The sequence below is a fragment of the Macrobrachium rosenbergii genome, chromosome 14 (genome assembly GCF_040412425.1).
Source record: "Macrobrachium rosenbergii isolate ZJJX-2024 chromosome 14, ASM4041242v1, whole genome shotgun sequence".
In the NCBI taxonomy this organism is placed as follows: domain Eukaryota; kingdom Metazoa; phylum Arthropoda; class Malacostraca; order Decapoda; family Palaemonidae; genus Macrobrachium; species Macrobrachium rosenbergii.
Window position 1 is genome coordinate 11557803 of NC_089754.1, and position 10750 is coordinate 11568552.

A 10750-nucleotide genomic window follows, 5' to 3' on the forward strand; every position below is an offset into this window, starting at 1 on the left:
CATATTTCCCTGTGTAATTTTATAGATGAATTCATTTACTTCTTAGTATATTACCGTCTCCAAATTCTTCTGTTTCAAATCCACTTCGAAAATATTTTGCGAATTTTGATTTTTGCTTAATCGAGTTTTCTCTAATCTGACCTAATTACTTTCTGGCCCCGGCATTTCCCTGGTGACTTTTTTTTATTTATCTTTTTCTCCTTCTCCAAAAAGTATTTTATAGGAAGACATTTAATCGCTAACTTTCGCAAGCGAATCTTTCAACCTTAAACCTACAATTATTTATTTCATATCGTTTAACTAGAAACTACTATTCTCCAGTCTTATCTAAATAGAGAAGAGAACACAGTGCAGTAGAAAAGCTATCTATTGGTGAAAATCTTGGAATCTGTGTTCTTCTGTCATGACGTACTAAGATGATTCCACCCTATCTGTTTGAACGTTTCAGGTCTCGTGAAATCTACTAGGTTTTTGGCACCGTGACAAGGCCATGTTGCGCCGATTTCTTCATACACCTATACAGCTGTTGTTGAGGAAATGTTAAATCTTCCCTTTCGTTGTTTGGTAGTGCTACTTAGAGTTATGCTCTATAAATTACTCTTTATTTTCCGTTTACTAATAACCTTCCACTGATGCAAAGGTCTATGGTCATGAATTAATCGTACAAATATTTTACGTCTTATATTCTACATTTTTCGTCGTTCCAACTAAAGGGTCATTTTTGTGCTAGCTCAGATCCTAAGAGGAGTTTTGGATTAATAAATTTATGTATCACAGTACTTATATTCGGTGTTCCAAAACTTGACGTATACTGATGCCTCACACAACCATTCCTTCAGATTTTTCATTTTTTTCATACTAGAAATAAAGTACGGATTCTCTCGTCTATCCCTACGTATCATGTTATATCAACTTCATTTTGATGAAATCAATCAAATTATCTACCCTATTAATATTTTTATAGGCAATTAATTGCCGTTCATGGATGACATACTTTTCACTTCAGCTTATCGGTACTTTATTCAGTTACACATATCCGCAGTAGGTACTGTTAACGATGTTGCCATTTTTATTTTCCAAATGAGTCCGTTTTTATTATTATTATTATTATTATTATTATTATTATTATTATTATTATTATTACATGCTTTTATTTAACTTGACTCTGCGTCTGCCTGTCTGCCTGTCATCAAATCTTGTAACTCAATTTTCGACCTGTTCTCTTCGTCCGATGGACTTGAAATTTTGCGTGATTACTCAACCCCGGTGACAATACAATCTTACATGATCAGTAGGTCAGCAGTGATCTCTAGTGATCCTACAATGACTTCTCCCAGTATCTGTGGATTTGTATGAAACTCTTCGGATTTTTCACAACTTCTTTCACTTGGAAGAATCTATCTTCTATATAACCCCTCCACCTTCCCTCTACCATCCCCAAGCACATGATCAAGTGTTACTTTAGGTGTCCTCCCCCTCCCCTTCCTTCTTCTCTCCCATCCCCCTCCCCTTCCCTGGTCTGATAAAACTAAGGTATATTTAACTTTTCTTCTCTCCCATCCCCTTCCTCCACCCATCCCCCTCCCCCTTCAAAAGCACACGATCAAGTGTTAACTTAGCTCTGTCCTCCTCCTCCCCTTCCCCTCCCCCTCCATCTTTCGATGCATACGATCGAGTGTTAATTTAGCTGTCTTCCCCCTCCCCTTCCCTCTTCCATCCCTCCTCCCCTCCCCCTTTCGAAGCACATGACCAAGTGTTAATATAGCTGTGTTCTCCACCTCCCCTTCCCCTCCTTCTTCCATCCCCTTCCCCTCCGCCTTCCGGAGCACGTGATCAAGAGTTAATTTAGCTGTGTCCTCCCCTTTCCTTCCCCCTTCCTTCCCTTCCCTCTTCCATCCTCCCCTTCCCCTCCCCTTCCGGAACACACGATGAAGTTTTAATTTAGCTGTGTCCTCCCCTTCCCTTCCCTCTTCCATCCCTCTCCCACTGTCCCCTTCCTTCCCTTCCCATTTTCATCCCCTTCCCTCCTTTCTCCTCCCCTCCCCCCCTCACCTTCCATCTTCCCTCTCTCCTCTTCCATCCCCTTCCCTTCCCCTCCCTCCCATTTCCCTTCCCCTCACCTTCCTTCTCCCCATCCCCTTCTCTCACCCTTCGCCGTTAAAGGATATCACTACAATCATGAATCAGTTACAATTTCTGTCAAAACAAAAAAAAGTGTACAAAAAAAAGAAATAAATTAGACATGCTTTTATTAAAATGCACTAAAAAGTAAACTTGATTTTTTGAGTCACCCCAGGATTTTCTTACAATTAATAATGTCTACAAAAATAAAATCGTGGGCCCCAAACATGGAAGGAAATGCTACAAGAAAAAAAACTATTTTTTCATTTCTTGTAGTATTTCCTCCCATGTTTTGGGCCCACGCTTTTATTTTTGCAGTCATGATTAATTGTAAGAAAATCCTGGTGTGACTCAAAAAAATTATTTTACTTTTCAGTGCATTTTAACAGAAGCATGTTTAAATTATTTTTATATTTTCTATGTATTTCAATATCCTTCTCTACTTCATCGAACACAGTCGTTCTTACGCTTGTGTACTCTATGTCTTGCCTCTTTTTATTCTTCTTTTATCACTGGCTTGAAAGATACATTGAAAATTATCACCTTGTTTACTTACGCATTACAAACGCACATTAATACTGCATATATGTTTGCAATATAACTGTGGAAATTATTATTTACAGGGTGTGGTTGAAAAGTGAATATTAAAAAGTTTCATTTAATTTATTTATAAGCTGTAAATTCTAAAGGATATGTTAATTGTTATTATACTATTCGATTTAGATGTTATATGTTTTTCTTCTGTCGAATTCCTTATTTGCTACGGCATATTTGTAATGCAGATTCAACCGAATGCGAGAAAAATCATTCCGTTTTAAAGGAACGCCTGAATGAGAAAAAAGCAGACCTTGCTTTGATGAAAGAAGGACTTCAGAATTTGATTAATAACATCAGCACACACCGGAAGGAAATTGGAGGGAATTTTACATCAACGGGTTACAAGTAAGTCATTATCGGCTGAGTGAGAACAGAATATTGAAATATAAATGTAATAAAAATATAATATATGATATAACCAGAAATAAGGTAATCCATGCCTCGAGAGGTATTCCATATCTCTACTATGTTCGGTATTGTTTACCAATATTAATTCTAGTAAGGGAAAGGAATTTTTAAAGAAAACAATTAGGCTTCGAAGCAAACCTACTTCGCATCAAAGATCATCGATGTTTCACTAGTGAGATGAACAGATGGTAAAAGAAACGAAATGTCAAAGTCGTAATTAATGACTGTTCGCATTGCATCATTAACGACATTCGTTTATTGGGCTTAGTCAGTTAGAAACAAAGAGAAAAATTTTACAAAATATTATCTTTGGTGAGTATGCGGTGCCTATATCGTTGATGTCATGTAATCTAAACACATCCGGTGACTTAGCGGATGTAAGACATCCTTTGGGCGAAGAGAGTTCTGTACAGTGGCAGAAAAATACCGTCCAAGAGACAGCAATGTGAACTGCGGAGTTTGTATAGGATCTCGAAAATAATATATGACACTTTTTAATTATAGATATTCGCTTGTTTCATTACTTCTACTCAGGCAACATTATTCGATAAGGGAAAGTATGATGCAAATCAAGAGTGTGTTGGAGCTAATTACCGTCAAAGTAGAATCTTGTTTAGCTGTTTCAGTGCCTGGGTATTTTCGAAAACAGAAAAATGACTAATGGGCTCAGTAGAGGCTTTGTTTTCTGAAATGTTTAATATTTCACTATATATATATATATATATATATATATATATATATATATATATATATATATATATATATATATATATATATATATATCACAACTAACGTTTTTTTAAATAGATCAATCCAAGCCACATTTCTTAATTTTACCGCTTCCGGTAAGTCATAGCCGTCTGATCGTATTTTGCCAGATGAGCTATTCAGGAGTGTCCGTGTTCTATTTAGCATATTAACTTTAGGGAAAAAATGGTTATCTGACCGCTTTGGCTGAATTTATTCGTTCAGAATTACCAGAGAAAAACGAGAACAGTCTCAGTTAATGTTTTAAACATATGACGAAAAAGAATAAAGATAACGTCTTTTTTTTTACGGTTATATTTGCTTTCCTAACTCATAGTCTTGGTAGCTCAGTTGGTTTCGCTTTGACTTCTTTATTTGGTGATCCCTAGTTCAGTAACCCCAGGGTGAGATAGATTTCAATTTCGAATATATTTTACTCTCTATCTACAACACACACACACACACACACACACACACACACACACACACACACACACATATATATATATATATATATATATATATATATATATATATATATATATATATATATATATATATATATGTGTGTGTGTGTGTGTGTGTGTGTGTGTGTGTGTGTGTGTGTGTGTGTGTGTGTGTGTGTAAAGTTTTGGTTACTTTTTGACCACATATGTATGTAACTGTAATGTCTTGACTCCTCGATTTCTTCACACTTTTTGGATACGTTTGACCGCTGAAGATGCAAATACAGTAGTTCTTCGTTTGTCTACTAGGTTCTAAAGTGACGAAAATATCTAAAAATTGTGAAGAAATCGAAAGGTTAAGAGGGTATTCTGGTCATTACAACTACATATGTGTGTACGCCAGTGCAAGGTCTTGCCTCTGCCGTTCTTGAAGGACCTTGAAGGCCTTTAAATATGTCAATGCTAGATAGTTATTCTTTTATCACCTGCTTTTACACATAAAATAAAGGCATTGCTTCCTTTTCCAGACCGATGGACTGCTCAGACCTGAGAATTCTGGGACGCACAACGACCGGAGGATACAGCATTTTCTCTACCGAGTAATGACAGCCTCGATTAGAAGAAACTGACTGGAACATGCCTTATGGCAGTTCAAAGATTTCTGTGGAAGCCTCGGCTCCCCTTCTCTGAATGTTCATTCCTCTTCCTCTTTGGTTATGCTCCGAGTGATCTCACATTGACTATTTTCTGCGTAAATATTGTTCACTGATTAACGTTTACATTTTGTCTTCGTATATATAAGTGCATAATCCGCGTTCATAAAATCCATTTAATTTCAGAGAAAAAGAAAACACAGTTCTTTGTGACATGGACACCGATCATGGCGGATGGACCGTTCTCTTGAAACATCATAATGCATCCATTCTGTCGAATTTCATCACATTGCTAACTGCGTCAAAGAATGGTGGAAGGGATGGAGACTCCGTTTATTGGCTAAGTAATTGTGTTAGGCTTTTGCATACATCCATATATAAGCTAAGACAGCTTAATGACCCTGATAGTTATAATATATATATATATATATATATATATATATATATATATATATATATATATATATATATATATATACATATTTTTTTTTTTATTTTTTTTTCCACACACTGCTTACGGAAACAAATCCTGCGCTTAACTACAAAAATCTGAAACAAAAAAGCATAATGTACCAGTTATATGTAAAAAGCAGCGTAATGTACCAGTTATATGTAAAAATTCAATGCGAGTTCAAGATTGCTTGAATATTTCCACCGATTTAGAGTTATGGCAAGCCGATTTACATATACAGTATCATGAAAATTTATGTCCGCTGGAACCATGACAAGTCCGTATCTCTAAATACTCACACATTTAGTTAGGTAAATTATAATCTTCTGTAGAATACATATAGATACACACACATATATACATTTTATATATATATATATTTATATATATATATATATATATATATATATATATATATATATATATATATATATATATATATGTATTTGTATGTATGTATGCATGTATGTGTGTATCTACTGTAAATTTAATCTACAGACGGTCATATCTAACCTAACTAAATGTGTGAGTATTCAGAGATACGGACTTGTCATGGTTTTAGCGGACATAAACTCACATGATACTATATATGTACATCGGCTAGCCATAACATACTGTATATAAAATTAGATGAACTGACCGGTCGCCTCTAAACGGATGGAACTTTTCAAGTAATTTTGAACTTATATTGTGCTTTATTTAAATGATACAGTACGTTGCTTCATACTTGTTTCTTTCAGATTTTTATTTATTAAGCGCAGCGTTTGTTTCCCGAAGCAAGGTGAGAGTTCGTAAATATGCCTGAAAGAACGACCACCTTTTCGGATAGAGATCTCAGCAAATCAATTAATTGTTGCGTGAGATTCTGCAAATAAGCATTTTAACTGAAGTGAATTTAGGCATCTCTGTAAAGACCTAAGTATTAAAATATATATCTAATATGGCTGCTGGAAGGAAATGCTGAAATATGGAGCTTGTTAGCGCGCGCTACGCGCACTATAACCCGGCGTTGCTCTCCCCTACTCTCGATTCCCCAACTCCCCCCCACCCTGGGCTGACAAACAGGTTGGCAGGAGGAGGGTGGATGTCTCCCCTACCCTCCCGTTCTCCTACCTACCCCGCCCCCACCCGGGGAGGGTAAACCGGTTTGCAGGGGGTGGATGGCTGTGTCATATCTCCCCTACTATCACCCAAGATAGGACAAACAAGATCCATTCGGATTTTATTATTATAGATAGATATCTTTATGTTGATGAATGTTATGTTCCAAATTTTTAATTCTAGGCGATACTGGTTATGATTTATTATTGTCTATCTCACGCATTTCCAAATAGAGTCTAATATACAATACTCTACCAACTTTGTGTACGGAATCCTCCATAGAAAATGAATTATACTTATCACATTAAAATTTTTATTATTTCCTTCCGGCAGCCATATTAGATATAATATATATTATAATTCTTAGGTGCTTCCCTTCGACAGAGCTGCCTCAATTCACTTCAGATAAAATTATTTTTTGCAGGATCTCACGCAACAGCTACTTGATTCGCTGAGATCTCTACCCATTAAGGTCGTCAGTCTTCCAGGCATATTTGCGAACTCTCAGCATCACGCAGTTCTGCTGCCTCAAATCTTCCATTCAAATCATTTTTATGTAGTATTTGAGGTAGAAAATTAACTAGTAGTATGGGAGTTTGAGTAAGTGAAAGCATGAATAAGAATGTTTTCCGATGCTTAGGTCTTATAAGAAGAATCAAAGCTGACGAAAAGAGTATGCAACTCGGATGTATTGGAAGGCAGCAGGAAAACTGAATGTAGAAAGAGAGTGATCAATGGACGAAAGAGGTACTGAAACGAAAGGACATCAACATTCAGGAAGCGCAAGAGTGAATGCAAGATAGAGGAGCGAGACACACTTTATGTAAGGGGTTCGACACGCTGCTGGTGGTGAACTCTGTGTACGACTTCGAAGAGTTCAAAGCTGTGGAAGATTTCTGCACTGATGTGTCGTTTACAATTCAGCAGGTCAAGTGTGAATGTGGCAGTGATCATTATCCACTCTCTTCTTGAGATGGACCCGTTAGGAAATTTGCGTTGAGAAGGCGTTAATATGTGTATATTGCAGGTACAGATGTCCTTCACTACTTAACTAAATATAATTTAACGGTGAGGGCTGAAACTGATGATGATGGAAAGAAAACACTGTGCAAGTGGGCCACTTACTCCAGGTCAGTCATCGGAAAAAAAGTGAATGCAATTTTGATAAAAGATGTTTACTAATGTTGATGTCAATAGTTCTCTCTCCTTAGAAAACACTGCTTATTTTTGGACAATACTTTGTAGATAAAAGGGCTACGCAAATATGAAATGCGCTGACTTACTTCACTCATTTCATGTCTTGTAAAAAACCTCCAGATGTTCCATCCCTCAGCTTTGTTCCATTTAAATCTGGTGATAGAAATTCATTTCTCGCCATAATGTAAGCTTAGCCACGTAAAATGTCATTATTAGCATCATTATTAAACTTATACTTAACTGATAATTATTATCATTATTATTGCGCTGATAATATCCACGAAAATAAATGATAATGAATATGCAATCTCTTTCAGTTTCCTAGAATCAGCCAGACTCTCAGCTAGCCGTCAGACTTCGCAAGGTAGGTTTCTTCTAAATATATGAATTAAAGTCCTTCATGCACAGTGGCGGTGCCACTCAATTCTTTACATGGGGCCATCAACTTCACTGGGCTTCTTTGCAATCTGTAGCACAGTGTCAGCCAGTCACACACTAGAATGTTAGACAAAATTTACATAATGCTGAGGCTGGCAAGTTCACATGAACACATATATTTACACACACACACACACACACACACACACACACACACACACACAAACACACACACGCACTATATGTATATATATATATATATATATATATATATATATATATATATATATATATATATATATATATATATATATATATATATATATATATATATATATATATATATGTGTGTGTGTGTGTGTGTGTGTGTCATATATATAAACATATATACTAGTGTGTTTGTGTATGTGTGTAAGGGATTTATCCTAACAGGACTGTCATATTTACATTTTAACTGCTGAAGCCTTATAAAGAATGCTTTGACCACCCTACAAAAAACCACCTTTCAGAAATATAAATACACACACACACACATATATATATATATATATATATATATATATATATATATATATATATATATATATATTATATATATATATATATATATATATACAGTACATATATGTGTGTAAATATATAGATAAATAGATATAGAGATAGATATTGTGGTTTTTCATTCTATATCTCCTTCACTTCCTTCCGCCTAACACCTCGGAAACATACAAATCTTCCATCGAAGTGTTGGGGTATTCTATTTCCTCCACAGGACCGAACAATTTCAAAACCATTTAATTTATCCCCTCAGCCAAACAAGCACTTTTACCTCTTCTACGTACCTCAACAAGCCTCATCTAAAAAAGGTAACCTTCGTTATCTTATTCTCATTCCGTATCCACAATACACATCTTAAAAGAGGAGTGAGCTCAACAGTCCTGACATAATTATATTCCTTACTGATTTCCATAAACAATCAAACTTCGTTCTGTCAAAGGTTTATTGGTGATTTTACCCTTTATACAAGTCACTGATTTAGATGTTTCAGTTATTATCTCGGCTCATTCTCTACTCTAACTAACGTAACACGCGTTGACTCAAGAAGATAAATACGAAAGATAGAAGGGTAATCGTGAAGTTGTATATCAATGAATTGTCTTTATTATTACTTGGTTATATAGCAACTCGTTTTGTCATTAAGGAATTTTCAAGTCAATTATGTTAGCGATTGAAATATTCACTGAGATATATTTGCACGTAGGCAATGCATATTTTTCAGTAACGTTAAAAAACTGTTGTGTATGAACAAAAATTAATCCTTTGTTCTGATAGGTTTGGCAAATATTTCTGCAAAGTTAGTTTATCTTACGATACATATTTAATTTAAAATCCACTGCAAAATATTGGTTAAGTAAAATCTTTTAAACACATTAGGAAATTTGATTTAAAAATGCAATGCCAACTAATTTCGTTTTTTCTCCTTCCCCCCCACTCCCCCGTCTCTCTTTTCCGTCTTAGGCTTATCCCCTTGTATAAAGAAGACTTTCAACAATGATAAAGCATCACTCACCGTGAAGATAAGGAGACACAACTATGAACGAATCACTCTAATGGATGAAGTACTGTAAGTGGTGAAGAGAGTTAGCCCGTGGAATTAACGGGCTCGCGAACTGCGGGAATGACCAAGCAGAATGAGAAACTCCTTCAAGGGTCCCTACAATTTTTAGTGGTTATATATTATGCTATATATAAAAATGAAGGATCACAGAGACTGATCCAGCTACAATTCTGGTAAAGGCTATTGAAGCTACAAACATCGCAGTCGTTTACCAACACTTACTGAATTTTTATTAAGTTTTTAGGTAATCATACAAGGAATGTATTTTCATACCCCTTACGGATGTACTTATAGAAAAGGGACTTTATAAACAGGAGAAACCCATTTTATGTTTGATGTAAATCGTGATGAACAGCAATAAAACTTTTTTTTTTTTTTGGAGAATATGTTTTAATATCTTTTGATACTATTTTGGAATATAAAATGACGAGTATAAAATGACGAGGCTGTAGGTGGGACCCATCTGCCGAAGTTCTGCAACTTAGCTTGCACCCAAGGACTGATCTCTTAATCGAGCCTTATGAAAGTCTGAAAATGTGACACACTTTTTGTTATATCATCCTCATTGCCTCCAACAACAACAAAAACAACAACAACAACAATAATAATAATAATAATAATAAGATTGCTGCTAATATTTATTTGTAAAGACTTTTTTCTAATTGCGGAATGGAATAATTTCATGGGGAAATAAAATCTGGATTCTGCTTCTTTATATATTCTATACAGCAATAAAACTTAAGAGAACCCTCAAGCAGAAGAACGTGGTCTAAATTTGTATGTCCTGTCCGAGGATATTGAATGACATCACTGCGCCGGGCAGGATATCATGAACCACGCCCGTGCTGCTCACAATATTTCCATCTCCCGCGACAGTATTATACAAAATTAATACATCTGCGCCTGCTACCATCATTGCAAAAACCAACAATGAATACGACGCAGACGAGAATTTAAGAAGACTAATGCAGAACACCCGCCAAATCAACGAATACCTGAAAACGACAACCCTGAGAATGGAGATGCCCTGATGAGC

At 35.7% G+C, this 10750-nt stretch overlaps 1 protein-coding gene across 1 annotated transcript in view; it reads left to right on the forward strand.

Annotated features, from left to right (window-relative positions):
- LOC136845719 (fibrinogen C domain-containing protein 1-like) overlaps nucleotides 1-10095 on the forward strand; it is a 13806-nt gene extending 3711 nt beyond the window's left edge. Inside the window, exons 3-8 of the mRNA XM_067115919.1 lie at nucleotides 2904-3063; nucleotides 4847-4918; nucleotides 5159-5316; nucleotides 7552-7654; nucleotides 8039-8085; nucleotides 9615-10095. Of these exons, the coding sequence (XP_066972020.1) occupies nucleotides 2904-3063; nucleotides 4847-4918; nucleotides 5159-5316; nucleotides 7552-7654; nucleotides 8039-8085; nucleotides 9615-9724 (650 nt within the window). The 3' untranslated portion in view covers nucleotides 9725-10095. The remainder of the gene's footprint in view (nucleotides 1-2903; nucleotides 3064-4846; nucleotides 4919-5158; nucleotides 5317-7551; nucleotides 7655-8038; nucleotides 8086-9614) is intronic.
- Nucleotides 10096-10750: the final 655 nt, after the last annotated feature.